We start from the raw sequence: 23,296 nt of genomic DNA, 5'->3' as shown, positions 1-23,296 counted from the left end.
CAAATTTTATGAGGAACAGACCAGAAATATGAGGCGAAAATCTTAACAGTTCAGAACTCTGAGCCCCTCTACACACTTACGCATGCACACACATACTCGCATACATGCACCCACACACACTCGCATCTACCCATGCACTGATGTGTACTCGCATATACGCACTCACTCGCACACACTCGCATACACTCATTAGAGCGTGATTGATGCCCCTCTACACACTCATGCATGCACACACATACTCACGTACACATGTACTTATGCACACTTATATACAAACACTTGTGCACTCTGTCATGCATGCACTCACATACACTTGCTCATACCCATGCACTCATGTGCCCTCACATATGTGTGAACACTTGCAGACCAATGGATACACACACACACACACACACACACACACACACACACACACACACACACACACTTTCTGTTTCTTAGAGGAAAAGAGTCTGATATCCCTTTTGTGGCACAGACACAGTATTCTTAATACAAAAAAAAAAAAAAAAACACAATCTAAGCCAGGACTCCAGTGGGGGCACAGTTCATGATTTTATTTTAAGTGTGTGTGTGTGGGGGGGCTTGCCCCACCCACCCACCCAGTGCCCCTACCCTGTGGTTCCGGTGCCCTTGCTTAAGGCACTTTTTACTAAAGTAAAATAGCCAAAGCTGTTTTATTGAAGGGGTATTGCACAGTGACTTATATTCCAACTCTGAGGACCGCACAGCCTTAGATTGAATAGAAATGCTTTATTTCTGTGCAAATCCAAATATTTATTTTGCTCCAAGGTTGTTTGCCATCAGAGTTGGGGGAGTATTAAAAGCAGGAGGCATTTGTGTCCTTACAAAAATATGTACAGTGTTCTGTTTAATGTTAGTTTAAAAGTAGTGTTTAAGTAGGTAAAATCCTTTAGAGCATTTTACTTTTGTTAGAGTAAATGCTATTGTGTTGGTCTGTTAACCTTTAATATTCTGAATTATCACCTGTAGACTCACATGGAGTTTCCAAACAATCATAACTATGGTAACCATGAAAAATTATGACATAATCCTTTATGCTTTTGTGAAACCATGGGGGTTGGAGGGTGGTGACTTGGAGAACAAGTGTTAAGGATCAAGATAAAGGAAATTACTTGTAATGCTGTCTTTGCATTTATGAACTGAAAGGAACTTTTCTTTTTTATTAGAGTAGCTGTTTTATCAAAGTTATAAAGTGATTAAAATTTGTATCCCACTGGACTTTGGTAAATCTAGGTTGATCATTAACTAGAACATTGCATAAAGGTATTCTTGTGTCCCAGAGTGTAGGGGTATGTGTTTATCATGCTCTGCATGTACTAAAGAAGAATGTGATACATAATGAGGTAATTATTCTGCAAAACTTGTATTACATATAGTGGGCAGAGATAAACCTCATTTCATGGCCAAAATACATGCTGTAACACTACTTAACAGTGTAGTTCATGCATATAAATAGTGAAGGCATAACAGACAAAATGAAAAGCTGTAATGTAAGACTTACTGCTGGTAGGATTACAGCATTAGACTTCTAGCTGTAAATGTATGTACACAGGCATAAAAATGAAGTATAAATAATAGTATCTACAGACCTCAAAGGCATTTGCACTAAAATTGTATAGTAAAGATTACGTTTTCATTTTTCTGTCTAGTGGACATCTGCAATAAATAAAATCTATAACAAAAAGAAAAAAATTGCTGTCCAGGACCAAGAAGGAGCGGGTGCCTAATTGGAAGCAATCTCTCCTTAGCCTGAACAAGCAAATAAGAGCACTAGTGAAATGCTCCAAAGCAAACCTTGAGTCCAGATTGGCCACATCTGCTAGATACAATCATAAGGCCTTCTTCACATATGTCTACAGTCTCAAAGGTAGCACCCATACCTAGTTAAGGACACCACATACACAAATGCCGTAGATATAGCTAACTTGTTGGCTGACAGATTCAGCGAAAACTTCACCTCACTGCCCCTCCCAGCAGTAAATCAGGACATCCCCAGTATCTGCCCCCCCCATCTTTAGGGAACAGTTCATCGCCTCTCTCTCAAAGGCAAAGTGTACAGCCTCCATGGGACCCGATAACATCCCAGGCTGCATCCTGCATGAGCGCCGTATTCAACCAAAGCCTGAGTACTGGATTCATCCCAGCTGAATGGAGGACAGCCACTGTCATTCCTTTGCACAAAGGTGAAGCGTCCACCAATACAGGAAATTATAGACCCATCAGCCTAACTAGCCTGATCTGCAAGGCTATGGAACGGATTATCATGGACCTCATTAACAAGGACATTGGCAACCTCAAAACACTCGATCCTACACAGTTTAGCTTTGTCATGGGGAGGTCATGTCTGTTAAAAATAAGGTCGACTTCTATGAGACAGTCATCAAAGCCATGGATATGGGTAAGACAGTGCACACCGCCTACCTTAACCTGGCCAAAACCTTCAACACTATTCCCCACCCAGGCATAATAGATAAACTCTCTCAACTAGGCATCAATCCGTATGTAACCAGATGGGTAGCAAACTGGATCACTGATAGAACCCTCCTAGTCAAAATAGGGGAAGACACCTCAAGTAGTAGACCCATAACGAGCAGCATACCCCAGGGATCGGTCTTGGGGCCTTTGTTTTTTTTGGGATATACTTTTCTGAGATACAGGCCAAAACCAATGGGCTATGGCTGACCAAGTTTGCAGGTGATTGCAAGCTGGGCGCTGTCATCAATTCCATGATTAGTGCCAGAAACATGGCCTTAAGCTCAATACCAAAAAATGCATCATCATCCCCTTTGGGGGGAGAGTGACGTCCCCACAAGTTATCACATTAATAACATCCCTAGCATGCAGTCAGTTGTGATGGATTTGGGCGTCCAGGTTGATAGCAACCTGATTTTTGACCACCATGTTGCTTCCCTTGTAAGGAAAACTTTCTACATGACCCACCTTATAAGTAAGGAGGGACAAGAAGGTCATAATATCCCTTTGTTATTTTCTTATAAGGCCCATTATTGAGTACAATGCCCCTTTCGGCATGTACCTCGCAAAGTACATGCAGCAGTTGGAGAGACCACAGAGGTTCCTCACCAGGTGAATCCAGGGCCGCAAATATCTTTCCTACACTGATAGGCTAAAAGCCCTGTCCCTCTACTCAGTTTCATACAAACTCCTCAGAGGTGACCTCTGTTTGGTATACAAAGCAATCTCAGACCCCGCCTTGATGGGACTGCTGCATATCTGCAAGTCAAGCTCCACTAGAGTAACCCACACACGCAACCTCAACCCGGTCTGTGACATCAATAGGACTTGTTGATAGGACCGATTTGTGTCCCAGAGACTCCCCCACCTGTGGAATAGACTCCCTGTCCACGTCAAGCAGAGTACCTCATTATCCTTTTTTAAGCACAACCTAGATAACAGGATGGGAAACAAAAAATACCCCCCTGGGATTACACCTTTGTCCCTGCTGGATAAGGGCATTGGGTGCTGACTTGGCTAAGCTTATAAGGGCCTAAGGGCCAATAGCCTTGTAACTTCCTATGATCAGCATTCTCATTTCCTTTTTATTGTCTTTGAATCCTTAGCTAAGCTTTTTAACTAACAAACTATTTAAAATGAAACTAGAATCAAGTTATCATATGTTTTGCTGGAGATGGAAAGGATTAAAGTTCCTTGCAGAAAATGATGCATGAAGATAGATACACAATGTCACCAAATGTTGTATGTCTCCTAAACTAGGGATGAGGGAGCGATACAGTCACATAAATCAAAAATGCATGGGACAGACATAATGCATACAGTTCTTATGCTTAGTGGGTAAAATAAACTTTTGATTAAGAGGCATTGTCAGCTTATGCATTAGGTAGGAAAATAGGTAAAATAAATCAGCCAGTTGACTCAAAGCAGCCATTAAAGTTGTTTCTTTGTAACAGTATCACGTCAGCTGCCCTGGCAGATTCCACTGTAGTGCTTTTGCCTACAGCATTGTACTAATCTCATAGGCTGTAAGCCTGTTCCTTGAAAACTTATTTCCAGAGCAGACTATCACATATCGTAGTCAGTGGAAAACACTTTACTGAAGCACACATTGAATTAAGTACTCAAATGCATTCTTCAATGAGTTGTAACATGTACTCCATCCAGAAGTAAACTTGAATAGTTTAAAAGCAATGCCACATCAGAGACACATTAGTAAAAAAGCATACTAGCTAAACCAGAGTGGCACATCATAGAATTTGAACTGAAGAAGGAAGAGAAAAATCATTTATGTGAATGTGTGCACCACATCACACTCTACAATCCAAGCATCACCTTTGTGCATACTTGTTTTGTCTTCTCACATCAGCAGCCAAATGCATTATTTTCAGTATGCATCACATTCGTCTCACACATCTGGCATTGTACTTTTGCTTTAGTGTGCTTTGCACACATTGATCCAGGCAGCCGTCATTTGAATAATCATCGGTGCAGGCACCATCATTTGATCAACTGTCAAGGGTCCTTTTCTGCCTCTTGATGTACTGTCTCTTTTTTATGTTCTACAGTAACATAAATAACAGCAACACTTCACTTGACAGAAATAAATATTAGATGTTAGGTTGTCAATCTCGCCTTCATTCTTGCTGGATGGGTTCGGAGCCGATCCTCGGCTCCGACTCGGCACTTACTAAGCTCAAGAGCTAATTTTACCAGCTAGAGGCAACCCTATATCCCATGATGCAAGGCGGAGACTACCCAGATCTCGTTTGCCGCTTCGCTTACGAGGTGCCTCTTTTACCAGCTCTAGGTAAGTTTTCTTCAAATTAAGACTTTTAGTCTCATCCCTTTTAAATTTAATAACCTTAGTTGTTTTGTGAACCTTAACGTTTATTTTAACCCTATTCCCATTAGTGTTCCCTTTTTTTCGGGTTATTTATCCCCTTCCCTAGGTTAGGCCTTAGACCTTCCCCTTTCCTAATTTTTCCTGTCAGGGATTCTGTGTGTGTGTGAGTGTGTTGTATCCCTGTTTAGTTTTAGATTATTGGATTGGGTGTTATTTGTGTGTGTGTCTGTGTTTCCTTTTTACTTGTGTTTCCTCGACACAGCTATGTCGAAGGACACAAAGGTCTCAGGCTTCAAGAAGTGTGACTCGTGCTGTCAGAAGATGTCTCTGACAGACGGTCACACTTCTTGTGTTTACTGCCTGGGACCTCTACACCTGCAGGACTCTTGTGCTATCTGTCATGCCTTCAGCCCAAGAGTCCTGCAGGAGCGCAGAAATAAATTAATATTGAGGGGCTTATTAAAGCCTGAGAACTCCCAGACTAAGTCGGCTCCGGGGAAGCCCTCGAAGCCAGTCAAGCCTTCAGCTTTAAGTCCCAAGCCATCGGCTACTGGTTCTGCTTCTTCTGTGTCGAGATTGGCTCCGGCCGGAGCCGATCCTTTCCTTTTAGAAGTCACAGTATCGGCTCCATCCGGCGCTGATACTGCCAGACGTATCCTCGGCTCCTTCGGCTCCACCTATCTCTAAAAAGAGATCACGATCCCCCTCACTGGAATCGATATGTTCAGCTCCGAGATCACCCCTGCTCTCGGAGCGGAGCCATCGGAGCCGTTCTTCTAGGTCGTCCAGGCTGTCTGATCACGACCTCGAGAGAGTGGTGAGTAGACTATTAAAGTCTCAGGCATTGGCCCAAATGCTCCATAGCCCGTCTCAACAGACGGTAGCTATTTCACATCCACCTAACATTCCTCCTTTGACTCTCTTACAGAGCTCGGAGCCGTGACTGTTGTAACGTCGGAGCCGATACCACCCCCCCCCCCTTTGGCTCCGTCGTCCTCCGCTCCGATTTCCTCCTTGAGGCCTTCATTGGAGGGATCCGGGCGTCTGGTCTCTCTCGTCGGCTCCGAGGGGGCGAGTGGCATCGGACCCTTGTCCGACCCCGTTCTCCCTCTCGGGGCTTCGGCGTTGGTGAGCTCAGCCCCGACATCTGCCTCAGAGCCTTCCCTGTCGGTGAGGCCTGGAGTTCCTATCTCTTCGGAGCAGGAACCTTCTGGCCTCTCTGACGGGGGAGCCTTCGAGGTGATGAGGAGTGTACTAGCCCCTGAGCATAGTCAACGGTCAATTCCATCAGCTCCTCCCACTACAGTTCCTGCTGACGTCTCTTCCCACTCTCTTGCTCCCGGACCCAGAGATCCAACGCCTCAGGTTTCCCCATTGGGAATATCTTCCTCTTCCGAGGCTTCTCCTGATCCGTTAGGTGAACCTCCGCGTAAGAGGACATGTAAGAGGAAACATCTAGACTCCCCCGAGTCTATTACATCTGATACTGACTTGGATGAGTCGGAGGGATCCCCAAGGTCCTCCTCTGAGGATGTCTCTTTCTCAGACATCCTTGAACTCCTTAAGCAGAGGGGGAACTGGCCCTCCCTTAATCCTTCCGAGGACAAGTCAGTATACCTGGAGGCGTTCGGATCTCGACCCTCCACCTCCTGGGTGTCTCCGCCTTTTGACCACTCTTATGGAAGTGGTGGCTCGGAAGGTGTGGATGGCCCCGGATTCGGTGGAACCTATTCCTCGGAGGCCTTCTAAATTCATTACTGCCCCGCCTGATAGGCAATATTTGACAAAAGGTGTCCCGGTTGATGCCATGGTGGTGGCTGCAGCCACCAAAAAGGAACTAGCTGATCCTTCAGTACCTGTCCATCCTCCTAACAAGGATTCTAGGACTATGGACAGGTACGGCAGCCGGATTTTTTCTTCAGCGACCTTTGCCATGCGATCGCTGAACTACTTATGTCACTTCACCTGCCTTCAAAGAGATGTTCTCAAAGAGTTGGGAGAAGTTTTACAGGATCCGTCAGCTGCTGGGTCTCAGGATAAGATTAGCTCGCAGCTAGGAATCCTAAACTCCATTGTTAACTCCTCCATGCGGCTCATTTCTTATGCAGCCGATGGAGCTAGTAGGGCCGCAGGCACAGGAGTGGCTTTAAGGCGTCAATCCTGGATGCGGCTTTGTAATTTTGCAGACCCCTTCAAGGCGTCCTTCACAAACTCCCCTTTTGATGGTTCGACCTTGTTTGGACCTCAAGTGAAAGACACCTTGACTAGATGCGAACAGGATGGCAAGACTCTTTCTGCCATAGGAGTCCGTTTCTCCACCCCTTCAAGACCTTACCCAAAAGGTCAGAAGGGAGGGAAAATGTGGTTCCGCAAATCTCAAGGAGTCACGCCTGACACACGAGGTCAGTTTACCCCCAGAGGCAGAGGGGGTAACAACAACAGACGCCGCCCTAGGGGCAGAGGGGGTCCGCAGAATCAGGGTAGCAGAGAGCCTCTTTCTGGCAAACCCTTCCAGCATCCCTGAGATGTTGCCCGATTGTCCACCTTCGGAGGCAGTCGGGGGAAGATTATCGCTGTACCCAATAGCCTGGCTTTCCCTTTCTCAAGACAAATGGATACAGTCGATTATATCCGAGGGTTACAAAATTCCCTTTATTCAAACCCCAATTCAGCAAAAGGGAACCCTTCCAGACATTCCACCCGGTCTAAGGGAACTAGCAGTACCAGAGATATCAAAACTGCTAGCAAAAAGAGCCATCCAGCCAGTCCCAGCAGACCAAATAGGATCCGAATCTACTCAAGGTTCTTTTAGTACCAAAAAAGACAGGGGACTGGAGACCAATATTAGATCTCAGCAAACTAAACAAGTTTGTAAAGAAAACAAGATTCCGGATGGTCACGCTTCAGGCCATTCTACCCTTTCTGGGCAAGGACAATTGGATGTGCTCGGTAGATCTTCAGGATGCGTACTATCACATAAAAATTCACAGGCGCTCCAGAAGGTTTCTCCGCTTTCGGCTGGGGATCAGTCACTTCCAATTCAGGGCCCTGCCTTTTGGACTCACTACAGCCCCCAGAGTGTTCACCAAATGTATGGCAGCGGTTACGGCTCTCCTGAGACGTCAAGGATTCCAGGTGTTTCCATATCTAGACGACTGGCTCCTCACTGCCACCATCAGGCATCAACTTCTCCAAGCCGGAGATTACACCATTCTCATTTGCAGAGGGCTAGGGATTTCTATAAATTTCGAAAAATCTGCCTTGTCGCCTTGTCAATCTATTACTTTTATAGGCGCAAAATTGGACACCGTACAACTTTCATCAAAGTTAACAGACCAAGGGATCTTGGACATTCAAAGTCACATCCAGGTGATTCTTCTCAGCAAAAAAATTCAGGCCAGATTTGCTCTGAAAGTATTGGGTCTTATGGCGGCTGCCATAACACTTCTTCCCTTTGCCCGCTTTTACATGCGTCTTCTACAATGGATGCTATTCGCCCAATGGTCCTTTCAACAACTTCCCATGCGTCATAGGATCATAATAACTCCAACTTGCAAAAGGCATCTGACCTGGTGGATATCGTCCCCTCAAGTCCATCAGGGCAGACCCTTTGTTCCTCCTGCCCCAGTCGCCACGGTTACATCGGACGCCTCCCTGATCGGGTGGGGGGGGGCATTATCAGGGCAGGATGGTCCATGGCATTTGGCAACCTTTCGAATACCACTGCACATAAATGTCCTAGAGATGAGAGCAGTGCTTTTAACGTTGCAAGCCCCCAACGACTCTCTTCCCCTGGGAACTATTGCAGTCCAAACGGACAATATGTCCGTAGTGTGGTATATCAACAAACAAGGCGGAACCAAGTCCTATCCACTGTGTCGAGAGGCTCTCAGACTTTGGCAGTGAGCAATCTCTTCTCAGCAGTTTCTGATAGCAATGCATATCCCCGGGAAATCCAACATCATAGCGGACAGGTTGAGCAGAGCTATTCTCATGCCTCACGAGTGGTCTCTCAAACAATCAGTGAGGGAAGAGATTTTTCAGGAGTGGGGCCTTCCTTGCTGCGACCTTTTTGCTACACCTCAAAACAGCAAATGCCCAGACTTCTTCTCTCTTCCCCTTCCAGGCCATCCCCAGAGAGGCTCTAACCCAAGATTGGCCCGGGGACTTCTTTATGCCTTTCCCCTTTCCTCTGATACCTCAAGTAATTCAGAAAGCAACCGCCTTGAGAGCCAAGTTGATTCTCATTGCCCCTTATTGGCCTCGACAGATATGGTTTCCATTCCTACATCGTTATCTCTTGGTACAGCCATGGCATCTGGACCCGGTTCCAGATCTTCTGACCCACCAGTCGGGGCAGCTGCACCAATCCATACCTTCTCTCAACCTCACTGCTTGGTTGCTCCACTTCCATCCTTAGCCAGGCTTCCTATGATTTCTAATCCCATCCGGGATATCATAGTAGCTTCCCTTAAATCTTCCACCAGAAGGATTTACACTAGTAAATGGCAACGTTTCTCCTTCTGGGCAAAGGCTAGGAATATAGACCCCTTTACTGCTCCGATTCATTCGGTCTTGGACTTCCTAGCTGAGATTTTTCATTCAGGATCTTCTTACTCCACAGTAAAAGTTCAGCTGGCAGCCATTTCGAATTTTCATATAGGTTTTTTGGGCAACAACGTTATGTCACATAAACTTTGCAAGGCATTCCTTAGAGGTATCTTTTTACTTAAACCTCCGATTAGTGACCCCCCCCACCACAGTGGGATCTAAATTTAATTTTAACATCCTTGATTCTTCCCCCTTTCGAACCTGCGGCTGCCTGCTCATTGAAATTTCTTTCTTGGAAGACACTCTTTCTAGTCGCCATTACTTCTGCCAGGAGAGTATCTGAGCTTCATGCTCTCTGCATTCATCCTCCCTACTTAATCTTCCACAAAGACAGAGTATCTCTAAGGACTAATCCGTCTTTCTTAGCCAAAGTGGCATCGCAGACGAACTTAAATCAGTCCATTGATCTTCCATTTTTTTTTCCCAAATTATGTATCTCTAAGGACTAATCCGTCTTTCTTACCCAAAGTGGTATCGCAGACGAACTTAAATCAGTCCATTGATCTTCCAGTTTTTTTTCCCAAATTATTCTGATAGAGCGGAACAAAAACTACATTGTCTTGATGTTCACCGCCAACTCAGATATTATCTGGACAAAACTAAACATTTTAGGAAATCTGATCAACTGTTTCTATCCTATGCAGAGAACTTGAAAGGCCTTCCAGTCTCCAAGGTGACTTTATCTAGATGGCTGTCTTCTGTGATTACTTACATTTATCAGCTCAGAGGCAAAGAGTTGATTTCTAGGCCAAAAGCCCATTCTACCAGAGCTCTAGCTACATCTACAGCTTTTCAGGCTAGACTTCCAATAGACACTATTTATGCAGCAGCCACATGGGCCTCTCCTCATACCTTTGTTTCACATTACAAATTAGACTTGGCCTCCAGAGACAGAGTGAATTTTGGTTCCACCGTTCTCAAGAGTCTGTTCCATTGAGCCACCCAGGATAGAGGTGCTAGGGACGCGGTCCCATCCAGCAAGAATGAAGGCGAGATTGACAACTTAACATTAAGAAGTTATGTACCTACCATAACGTTCCATGTTAGTTGTCTTCTTTCGCCTTCTTTCTTGCGTCCTGCCCTCCATCCCCCTAGCCTGGTCAGACCGAGAAGATTATGCCTCTTCTCTTAAGAGGTTTTATCCTTTTTCTAGCTAATCAGCTTCTAGTGTCACTAGATTAGGTTGATCCCTTTCAGAGGATTATGATGATTATGATTGTCATTTTTAGTATTGTTACTTTTTCTTCCTCCTCTCCAGTTGGAAGAATATATTGCATAATTTCCTTAGCTACCAAACGAGATCTGGGTAGTCTCCGCCTTGCATCATGGGATATAGGGTTGCCTCTAGCTGGTAAAATTAGTTCTCGAGCTTAGTAAGTGCCGAGTTGGAGCCGAGGATCGGCTCCGAACCCATCCAGCAAGAAAGAAGGCGAGAGAAGACAACTAACATGGAACGTTATGGTAGGTACATAACTTCTTATTTATGTGACGCCCCTGCATGGGCCCAGTAATCAAGTAGCCTCAGTCCTCACTACTAGCATCAGTGGGGGACATACACTTGGAAGGATGACAAGTACACACACAGTAAAGGGCAATTTTCCTTATGAGCACATAGAGATCACAGTCAGTCTGATACTGGTTTTTCCCTCTTTCACCAGATCCCCAATAATACTCCCCACTGGAACAGCTATAGAGTTGAGATCTCAGCTGAGTGGCCAAGCTAAGACCTCCAGCACCCTCTCTGTTCAACCAGTGCTTCGTGTCCCTGCCCAAGTAGCCAAGGCACACACACACACACACACACACACACACACACACACACACACACACACACACACACACACACATTTTGAGATTCGAGTTACACACACACACACACACACACACACACACACACACACACACACACACACACACACACACACACACACACACACACACACACACACACACACACACACACACATACCTGGGGAAGGCTGGCACAGGTTTACTAGCTATGCCCCCTTCTGCCCAGACTATAAGGTAGTTTCCACTGCCACCAACCACTACCAAATACATATGCAAGTACTCTAGGAGCTTAAATATGTCTCACACATAGCCACAAAGATAGGGTTAAATATATTTAATAATAAATAATAAAAGAACAAGACAGTACTCAATAAATCAACACAGCAACTTCAGAGTTCAAAATCACAGGGAATATTTAAAACAATGCAGGACAGTCTCAAATAAATAAAGAAAACATCTAAACTAATCTTTACTATATTCTAGGAGACTAAAAAGAGTTACTGTGCCCTAAGAACTCACTTACAGAGCAAGGCAAGTACAGATGGTGATGATGAGTAGATGTTCTTGCTAGGTCCAAGACAAAATACAAAATGCACAGTCTCTCTCTGAGAAAGTTCTTAAATTAATATCAAATATTACTGCTGGGTTAGCTTTGATGATATTAATTTTTGTCACTTGACTTCAGTTCCCAGGCTAAAACAGAAACTAACAGAATTTAACATCTCTGTGTGAAAATACATATCTCTCTGATGTTTGCAGATCTTGGAAGTAATAAAACAATAAAACACGTTTGCATTTTAAACCTAGTAATTGCTTCTTTTTCAAGACAATATAAAAACGTCTAGCTCTAGACATTGTGTCTGCTACACTGAAACTGAGAGAGAACTTATATAGCAAAATCGTAAAGCAGTTTAATGTCAAGTTATTTTCTTGAAGTTTTGCAAGTTAACCCTTTTATGTTCTAGTTTCTACTGTTAAAACATACATTTGCATTTCTGGTCTAAGTCAGCAGGTTACATTTTAGCTCAGTACATAACATACAGTTATATATAAATCATATCGATATTCACATATGACGTAGAATTATTTACAAAATTCCAGATAACTGGGCTGGCAATGTTTCCCTATGTCACAGTTTGTTAACAGAGATTTGAAGTATAACTGATCCCTGCACTTCATATAAAGGATTCCTCCAGCACTAACTGTGTGGTAGAGCTTGTTTGCACTAGCACATTTGCTTTATTTCACTTTACTGGTTTCAGCAAAACACATTGTCAGGCTGTTTAGTTATTCAGCGCACTGATCAGCTTGGACAATTTTCAGGCAGGCCCTGAGATTAAAGACCATTTCAGTGCATTCAGAATATACAGATAATAAGAATGGAGGAACAACGATCAGAAGTAGGTTTACAAGTGGTACAGGGTAGGTTGTTGCTGTAATGAAAGACATAAAAAGATTTAGGGTATGCACTGTGATTACTCAGACACCTACATACAAAGTAGTTTTGCCATCAGACATAATGATGAATGCAATAAAGGAAGATTGAGTAGTAGACATTTAAGGTGTATCACAGAATTTTTTGTGACGTACTTTGCCTCAGCTGCTTGTTGATTATCAGCCCCCTTCTGGCCATTTGACCTGTGGATTCCCAGTCACTCAAGGTGAAGTTCAGTATTAGAGGCCAATATTCAGACAACCATCCCCATAGACTCTCATTGAGATGTCAAGATGGGGATGTGCAGTGGAAAGCATCTCCCTCACTTCTGAAAGGGGCATTTCCTCCAAGTAGCCCCGCCCCTAATCCCAAAGCATGAAAATAGTTTTCCCTGTCACCACTAGGAAAATCTTAACCTTCCAATGTGCTTCTGAGTGCTCCTTTCCCCACAAGTGAAGTGAGTGAGCCACACCACCCTCCCAAGCTTGGCCTATCCAGTGCCAATGGCCCAGGGCCAGTAATCAAATCCTAACTAATTGATGGTTATAATAGAGAATCAGGGTACTAAGATAGTGCTGGATCTTGATATTGGGAAATTTGGTTTTAAACATTTCTTAGCATTAGGATTTATTCATAGTCTACTAGACATTAGTGTGTTGTGTTCTTGTGAGTTAGCTGCTTGACTCTATAAAGACATTTGTTATTTTCTTTTCAGGCTGATGTAGACAAGGCAGTCATAGCTGCTCAAGAAGCTTTTAAATTTGGTTCACCATGGAGACGAATGAATGCTTCAGACAGAGGGGTGTTAATAAACCGTTTAGCCGATCTCATTGAAAGAGACAGAGCTTACCTGGCGGTGAGTATTGCGTTAAGTAGTCTTTGATAGTGTGTATTGTGATGTTGCAGTTTATGTTTAGCTTTAAGACAGCTATCGTGTCCCTGCATGTACATCTACTTATCTAAGAGCAATACATATGCCATCTGGCCCATACATTGTAATTATAACTTAATTCCCATTCTGTTTAAACTAATACCATGTGCTATGAGTTGAAAATTTTTGGGAGGTTGTATAACACGTGATAGATGTTTAAAGAGCATTTTTATGCCTGTGTTTATTTTATTTTATTTTATTTAACATTTGTTTACTGGGAAAGTCCAACTGGGACAGAACCCATTTTCAGTGGTGGCCTGCGGAGAAATGCTCCAGATACATGTCTTTAGAATGTGGGACGAAACCAGAGCACTCAGAAGAAACACAAGCAAACACAGGGAGGATATGCAGACTCCACACTGAAAGCACCCCAGATGAGAATCAAACTGGAGAACCTCTTGCATCGAGGCGACAATGCTAACCGCTTCACCACTGCGCCGTACATTCATGTACATAAATGTAATCTGTCTCTCTGTTTAGTTATCAATTTGTCTAGCTAACTAGCCATCCATCACTTATTAACAATGTAAATTAATGAATCCAATGACCATTTTCAGCCATAGCCCATGCCATTAGACATAAAGTGATTCTATACTTGCAGTAACATAAAAATGTCAGCAGCAAAAAAAAAAAAAAAAAAAAAAAAAAAAAAAAATGGTAACATGGTACAGTATGCAAATCACACAACAGCAGTAACATATCAAAGGCAATAGATAATTTCATAGATTTGCGTTTGGTTATGTGGAAGTAAAGTATAGTTGTGTAAAATCTTGCAATAACGATAGATATCCTTGCCTTCACTGCTGCAATATTCATTAACATATGGGATTCCCTGCTGCGAAAGTCAGAACGCCCGGCCAGGCTACCAAAGACTACTTGGTGCTTATTTAAAAGGTACACCGAACTTTACCCAAACACTCCTTGCATAGCGTAAGGCATATAGGTTCATATAGGTGACGTTCAGACCTACCAGAAACAGAACTGATTGTTGCAGTAGGGACACCAGTCCAAGTAACCCAAAAGGTAATCTGTACATCCAGGAAGGCAGGAGACATGGGGGATGGAGGGAGAGAGTGAATACTGCAGCAATTAAGGCAAGGACATCTATCGTTATGGTCAGATTTTACACAACTGTACTATGTCCTTACATTCAGTGCTGCAGTATTCATTACCATATGAGAAAGTGCCAAAGCTGAAGAGGAAACTGGGGAGGGGGAAGGAGCAGAAGATTCCCATAAAAATCCATGAAGAACGGCACTAGCAAAACCAGCTCTAGCTCTAGGGATACCTTGTAGTGGCTGGTAAAGGTATGCACAGAAGTCCAGGTAGCTGCTTCAAGAATAGAGTTACTATCTAAGCCCTTGAAAAAGCACCAGAAGATACCACAGCTCTAGTAGAGTGAGCCTTAACTGAAGAAGGAATTCTCTTGCCATGAAAAGTATAACAAAATGAAATAGCTTTAGAAATTCAAGAAAAAATAGTTTGCTGGCATACAGCAAGTCCCAGAGATCTAGGATGAAAAGAAACAAATAACTGATCAGATTTTCTAATAGCCTTAGTCTTATCCAAATAAACCCTCAGTTGCTTATGCACGTCCAAAGTACGCAGCACCCTCTCACTGTCATGTTGCAGAGAGGGGAAAAAAGTAGGCATATTACTAGACTGGTTAAGTGAAAGCTCATTAACCACTTTAGGCACAAAAGAAGGGTTAGTATGCAAGGACACTCTGTCCTCAAGAAAGGTCAGAAAAAGAGGAAAGGCCATAAGGACCTGCAACTCAAACACCTGTCTAGCAGAAGTAAGAGCTAAAAAAAGAACAGTCTCCCAGGAACAATGATGCAAGGAGGCTGAAGAGCAGGCTCAAAAGGAGCCTGAGTCAACTTATCCAAAACAAAGTTAGGATCCTAGAGAGGAGTAACAGGCTTCTTGGGAGGTCTGATTAAGGATGCCTTTAAGAAATTGTTTCACCTCAAATATAGAAGCTAGAGGAGGAGAAAAAGGCAAACAAGCAGAGATAGCTGATAAGTGGGCCTTAATAGCAGAATGGGCCAAATCAGCATTGAGCAGCTCACACAAATAAGAGAGAACCAAACAAACATCCACTGTAAGTGGGTTCAGGTTGCAAGAGAGACACCAAATAGAAAACTTCTTCCATTTGGATAAGTAGGATTTCATATTAGTAGGTTTCCTGGCCTTCTGCAGGACTCGCAACATGTCCAATGAAAACAGGTGTGTATGAGGAATCAAAATCCTATCACCCACAGTGTCAGTGTGTGGAAAGGTGGGGAAGCATGAGAGATCCCTTGTCTTGTGTGATTAGATCCATCCTGTGAGGCAACTTGTGATGATTGCCTTTGACTAGATGCAGAAGTAGAGGGAACCACTGCTGCGGTGGTCAAAAGGGAGTCACCAGCAAGATTTTGAAAGCATCCTGTTGAATTTTGAACAGGACTTTCAGAATGAGAGGAAGAGGAGGGAATACATAAAGAAACATCCCCTTGCAAGAGAATGAGAGGTGAGAGGGTGTCCACCTTCCATACCAGAGGACCTGGGACTCTGGCACAAAATAGAGGAAGTTGTCTGTTCAGAGGGGAGGCAAAATGATCTGCTTGAGGCATACCCCACTGGAGGATAATGTCCAGAAACACAGCCCTGTGAGGCATCCATTCATGACACTGAGTTAAGGAACTGCTCAAAGTGTGTGCCACAGTGCTTTGACGGGAAGGGATATAAATTGCCTGAAGAGGCACTCATTACTTGACAGCAAGATCCCTTACCAGAAGAGCCAACCGGCAAAGAAGATAAAATCTCAATCCTCCCTGTTTGTTGATATACCACATCACTGTGACATTGTCTGTGAAAACCTTGAGAGGCCCTGGAGAGACAAGAGGATGAAAGGCCTGAAGAGCCAGCAGAAGAGCTCTGACATTGATGTGCTCCTTCTACTGACGAGGCGACCACATCCCCTGTACATTCAGGGAGCCAAATATTGCCCCTCATCCCACATCTGAAGCATCTGTGAACAATTTCTGAGAGGGAAGAGAGGGATAAAAAGAAATCCCTGGATTCAGATTGCTGAATTCACCAGTGAAGTTCTTGTCTGTGACTAGGAAGAAGAGGAATTACAAAGTCTAGATGATGTCCATGTTGGAGCCACACCGACTTAAGAAGCCACTGAAACTTTCTCATGTGAAGTTTGGCCAGAGGGAGCATTGGAATGGTGGATGCCATGAAACCCAGAGCTCTCAGAAACTCTCTGGCAGTAATGGAAGTCAGTGGAAGAAGAGTGTGTAAGAAAGAAATGAGAGTTACAGCCTTTGGAGAGGGTAGGGATGCAAGCACTGGCACTGAGTCCTGCAGCCTAGAAAAACATGATCCTGAGAAGGAGTCAGAGAAGACTTTTTGACATTTATAGTGACCCCAGGCTCTGAAGAAGGGAAACGGCAAAATGAAGATTTTGCCAAAGGATCTCTGGAGAGGATGCCTGAATAAACAGGTTGTCTAAGTAAGGAAATATTTGGATTCCTTGAAGCCTGCTAAAAGAAATCACAGGAGCAAAGTAAAGGGTAAATACCCATGGGGCAGTAGAATGGGCAAAGCAGAGAACTGAAAATGCCAGGATGCAACAGAGAAACACAAAAACTTCCTGAAAAGAGGATGGATCGAAATGTGGAGATAAACATCCTTGAGATCCAGAGACACCATGTAGACCTGAGGGAGAAAGAGTGGAAACAGAACCTGAAGGGACAACGTCCGAAAGGAAGGCACTTTTAGAAAAGTGCTTAGATGAGAGAGGTGTAGAATCGGTCTCCAAGTGCTCTCTTTTCTGAACAGTAGAAACAGTCTAGAGTATAACCGTTTCCCATTTGGAACAGAGACACATCTTGAATAGTACCCTGAGTCAAGAGATTTTGAAGAACCTCTAGGAAAAATAGAAGTCATTCCTGAGGTGGCTGAAGAATGCCCATAAAAGGAGGACAGGATTTTCACAACATGAAGTACCTCTGATGAATGATCAACAGAACCAAAGAATCCTGAGTGATCTGAAGCCAAACAGGAAGAGAAAGAGAAAGGTGAAGAGAAAGAGAAATGTGACTGAGAAGAGACGGATAGTCACACAGCACCTGGTTTGTAAGGAAAGAAAAGCTTCCGAGTCCTTGAAAACTGAGTGGCCTTAGCAGAAAGAGCCCATTTGCCACTCTTCCTACCTTTAGTAGAAGGGTGGGATTGCCTACAAACAAAGGCAAGCTTAGTGGGGTAATTTCTCTGAAGTTTAGGAACAGGAGAAATAAACAAATGTTTAAGCTCTCGTAAGGCCTTACCCTTATCCTGAAGGGACTTAAACAAACCAGTAGCAGCGTCCCCAAACAAAAGTTTAGACTCTAGAGGACCATCCATCAACTTAGCTTTAATATCATCATGTAGAGTTTGAAGCCTAAGGCAAGAATACCTCCTCATTACTGAACCAAAAACAGCAGCCCTAGAAGAGGCATATGCTGTATCATAACTGCATTTAATAGAATGACGAACGACTTGAGAGGAAGTCCTCAGCAAGAAAGAGTCTGGAAAATCAGAAATAAGTTGACATGCCTAAGAAAGTAGAGCAACACAAACCTAGACACATGGGTCTGATAATTAGTAGTCCTAAAAGCTAGGGTAGCAGAAGTGTAAACCTTCTTATCCAATAGTTCCATAGTTCTGCTATCCCTGTCAGAAGGCAATAACTTGGGTGAAGGAAGCAATTGAGACAGCTTGTTGGAGGCCACAGACACTACAGATGGGTCAGCAGCAGGACATTTATATAGGAAAGAACAATCTCGGACACCCTATAAAACCTGTCAGGATTTTTGGGAGCAGGGGGCAGAGAATCAGGCACATGAGAAGCATTGGAAAAAGCATCCAGCAAAGCAGCCAACACAGGAGGAATGGCCACAGGTTTAGGAGATTCCAACTGCAGCAACTCATAGTACCTCTTATGGATGTATATCAGAGACCAGAGCACAATCCCACTTAAAAAAATCCATCATCCTAGAGAGTGTGTCCTCAAAGGAAATTTCCTCAAAAGGAACATCTGGGCTAATAGATTCCTCCTCCTCTGACCCACAGTCCAAAAGAGAAGGAATTTGAGTAGAATAAGTCAGGGATTCATTATCAAAATCTGACTGATCCTCAGAAGAATCCTGTTCTCTAGGCCTTTTAAGGGGAATAGAAGACCAAGGAGGAGCAGGAACCAAATCCCCTTGAGGAGGCTGTAAGGACTTTGAAGCAGTAAATAGCCCCTGAGTGAAGGTCTGCACTCACTTTGTGGATCCCTAGGAGCAGAAGAAACATGTTTAATATTTTGTTTCTTTTTAAAGGAATTTCTCTTCCAAAAAAACTAAGAAGGCTCAGACCCGGGACAGCAGTCGTGAGCCATAGTAGGAACTTCCTCCCCAACTAAAGACTGAGGAATTCCCGTAGGCCCCTTGGAAAAAATCAACTGTGGTTCCCTCTGAACATCCGAGATGGACGTCTGCAAAGCCTGTCTGGACTTGCTGCCAGATGGACCCTCACCAGCCTCCGACAGGGTCAGTGTAGAGTAATCCGACAACACAGTCGGGCGAGCCTCCAGGTTTGTAACGACCTTGGGAGAAACACCTGGCAGAAGCTGGATGATGGAAGTTTCCGGTCGTACCTTTTTCACCTTCTTCTTCCCTAATGGCTGACCCTCGGGTGGGAGATTCCTTCTACTGTATCTTTAGTGAGAAGTTTAAGACAGTGGTTCTGAAGATACAAGGAAATGGAAGAAAGTCTACTGCAAAGGTTTTTTGGAACAAACGCCTGACAAGTAGAATAAGCTGTATGATCATGAGAGGCTTCTAGGCAAAAAAGACACTAATTGTGGCAGTCTTTATGAGGAATCTGTCTCTCACAGTGGCATTTACCCTTCCTGGATAACATTAACCTCAAGGAGCACTATGAAACAAGAAAAAACAAAAAACCCAACAAGGCACTTATCTGCAGCTGCAAAAAAGTCAGCAAGCAGGTGTAGGTAAAACGGATGCAGGAAACAGACCAAAGGTGAAAAGATTTGCTTAGACCTGGCAGCAAAGAAGTTCTGTTTATGGTAAGCCTGAACATCACCTTTATGCCCTGTGCTACACAAGGAGTGTTTGGGTGATGTTCAGTGTACCTTTTAAATAAGCAACAAGTAGTCTTTGGTAGACTGGCTGGATGATCAGGCTTCCATGGCAGGAAATCCCATATGGTAATGAGTATTTCAGCAGTGAATGTAAGGACATGATAGCATGCATGCTGACCTCATGCTTCCTGTCTCTCCCCAGTCAGCTGCATTCAGAGTGTTTGCACATCTGAGCCAGGAATGCTGCCATCTTCAAATATCTGGACAATTGTCCAAAGTGGTAAACACAAATGAACTGCTGGTTCAGCAAACATAGCAAAGAGTTGTACTCTTCCAATCCTTGAGGATATTAGTAAGTTAGGGGGGAAATCTCTGCTTTGACTCCGTTAGGTACGATAAACTTCCAAGGAGGAATTGGAGATTCAGTTCTGATGAAAGGCTTTCCCTTAGAAGTGTAACAAATAGAGATTCATGTAGAGTTTACAGATTTTGTTTAATAGCAACAGATTACAGCCAGGCAGTTTTAATAGCGTTGAGGTGAAAGTCTCCTGCATGTTTGTAATTCCTTATCCCAGACTGTACATTAAGGGGATACATAAGTACTTCCTCATTTTGTGGGCCCAAACAAAGGACTGTCTAGAATGTTGACACAGCTTCCCACTAAATAAAAATGATTTTCTTTAGGACAAACACTTTTCACCATCAGAGAATGTAGCATTTAATACAGCCTCTTAAGATAATGTTTGTGGAGTCCATTTTACCAGTATGTCGCAGCACATCATTTGGTCTCAGCTGGTAAGATCTCTTCATACAAACCTAAAAAAAATGTAAGCTGTTCACAAAGAAGCCACAGCTTTAAAAATAAATAAGTAAGTAAATAAATAAATAACCAGGATATTTACAAATGTTAAAAGACAGTTTTATTGTGGTACATAAATGAGCTAAGAAGAACCACATCTTTTCATTTGTGCAAAGACACTCATTCTGTGGCAGATAACTTTTCGACTCAGTCTGTTTCTTAGGAACACACATACGAGTTCTGCAAATGTATTTGTGGGATACAGTGTACAGAAAGATAACTCTGGCAAAGAAGGTAAGATGGTTGTAGACATTTTCAACAGACTGTACAGAGGTGGGGACTCCCAGCGGTAGATCTGTTTGCCATATACAGTAACAACCAATTGAAAACATTTAGTTCTCTCATCTCCCATTGCTTTGTGTGGAGTTCTGCAAATGTAACTGTGGGACACAGTGTACAGAAAGATAACTCTGGCAAAGAAGGTAAGATGGCTGTAGACATTTTCAACAGACTGTACAGAGGTGGGGACTCTCAGTGGTAGATCTGTTTGCCATACACAGTAACAACCAATTGAAAACATTTAGTTCTCTCATCTCCTATTGCTTTGTGTGGAAACTAGATGCAATCTCCTTAAACAGACTCGAGTAATATATAGCCACACTACACCCCCCCCATTTCTTGTAATCCAGGACTGCTTCTCAAAGCAAGACAAAAAGTCTCTCTAATTCTCATAGCTTCAGGACAGCCACAGTATCTCTTGTGATGAACCTGATCTCTTGTCCACTTATCTCTGTGTCATTACTAGCTCAACATGATAAGTGCGTCCTAGTTTCAAAACTTTGAAGGACAGAATTCTGATCCCTGACAGTGAGTTATACTCCAATGTCACAAAGTCATTTATCAAGAGGAGAAGAGATTTGCTTCAAAGGCTAGAGCTCAAGGTGTGGACCCTTTTCATTGTCTAGTTTCAAAGCTACTGGAATATTTAAATTTTCTGTTTGATTCCACTATAGCTTACTTTTCAATCAAAGATCATGTCTGGTTTCTGCATACTTACCAGCATTATCTGTGACTGCAGTATATCCAGCTGTTAAAGAACATTTATAAAGAACTTGTATCTGATCTGTCAAAGAGAATGATTTCTCCCATTTGGGACTGAACTAAATGTTAGAATGTCAGTATTTGCCTTTTTTGAACCTGCAGGATCTGTAGATCTTAAATGTCTGGTTTTTGGAAAATGCTCTTCTATTGGCAGTAATATCTGTCAGATGGCTTTTAGAGTTACAGGCTGTCAAGTGAGCAAAACTCCTTATTTGGGTTTACTTAATGAAAATAAAATAGTATCTCTGATTAATCATTTTGCTTTCATGTCTGATATGGTATCATCAGTAACTCTTAACCAGTTAGTACAGTCAGTCTTTTTCAACAACTCTCAAAATGATGGTGACATTGTCTGCAGTTGTGTGATGTGCATACGCAGCTCAGATGGTAGTCAGACATTTTGACTATCTGTTTTCCTTCAGGAAAAGGAAAGGCCTACTAGACAGTAACTAATTGATTATTGCTTTCTTTTTTCTATGACTGTTATAACAAAACTCTACCAGGGCACTATTAGAATACATTCTACTGTGGCAGCAGTAGTATCAGTAGCATATTTACTATAACTGTACATAACATTTCATATATATTAGTTTCACTGTTATTTGTACTCCTGCATTGTAGAACTCCTCTCATAGTTAAGCTCATGATTACTACTGTGGCTGCATTTGTAGTTGTATTTTTCTGGATTCTGGAATTTCTCATGCTACTTGTTATTCTTACTTAGTATTGTTTTTGTATTAGAGCTTCTTATTTATAATCCTGTATTCAACTGTAAAGTGTCTTATATACATAACTGTGTCTAATATTACTTGTTGGAGATTTTCTCCCCGGGTCTCCACTGAAAATGGGCTCTTTAGCCCATTCGGACGTCACCTGGTTAACAAATGGTGTAAATAAATAAAATAAATATTTCAGAAATGCATCTGCACAGCATGTGTTAGAAGTTGTCTGAAGGTGTACAGCCTACAACTTCACTAAACATGAGTTGGACATGCAGTCTAAGGGCAGCAGGTTTTGGTGTTGCAGTGATGCAGGGGATTCTGTAAATGTCCACCAATCCTGTACTTGTCATTATTGCTTGGAGTGCTACCCTAATGATATGGTTTACCATTTTAGTGATACCCCTGAGGCAGGCAGTACAGCTGAAGGTAACATACTTCCCATAAGGTTACACTTTTGAAGAGTGGTTAGTATGTTCCCTTCATCCTCTTATTTGTTAGTCCACACTTGTTCTGTTGTTTCAAGTGTTAATTTATATCCTGTATTTCGTTATTTGTCAGTTCACATTTCCAAGTCTGTTTTTCATGTTTCAAAGTGTTATTGATCTGATGCTATCTGTGTCATTATTCATCACGGATGGGTCTTGGATCCGACCTCGGATCCAAGCCATCAACTAATAGACAGATCCAGAGCTCAAGCTGCTCCCCTTCTCATAATCCCCTACTGACCTGTAACCCCCAGATCTCATTTGCCACTGAATGTTTAGGACATGATCCAAGCTCAAGCTTCCTCATATAGAGATAAGTGACTTCATTTTTCTTTCCCTTTCTATTTTTAGTGAGCGTAAGTAATTTCTTAGTTTCTGTTTTAGCTTTCCTCCCCTCCCATAGCTATGTTGTCTGTGTAGGGCACTTTATTTTCCTCGTATGTAACCAGGTTTTTCCCACCCT

At 43.0% G+C, this 23,296-nt stretch overlaps 1 protein-coding gene across 1 annotated transcript in view; it reads left to right on the top strand.

The window, feature by feature from the left end:
• ALDH2 (aldehyde dehydrogenase 2 family member) overlaps positions 1–23,296 on the top strand; it is a 1,229,710-nt gene that overhangs the window by 399,539 nt on the left and 806,875 nt on the right. The window contains exon 3 of the mRNA XM_044068619.1: positions 13,390–13,530. Within this exon, the coding sequence (XP_043924554.1) occupies positions 13,390–13,530 (141 nt within the window). The remainder of the gene's footprint in view (positions 1–13,389; positions 13,531–23,296) is intronic.

Source organism: Protopterus annectens, chromosome 4.part0, assembly GCF_019279795.1.
Source record: "Protopterus annectens isolate FY-2018-M chromosome 4.part0, PAN1.0, whole genome shotgun sequence".
NCBI lineage: Eukaryota > Metazoa > Chordata > Ceratodontiformes > Protopteridae > Protopterus > Protopterus annectens.
This window is presented reverse-complemented; position numbering and strand designations above follow the sequence as displayed.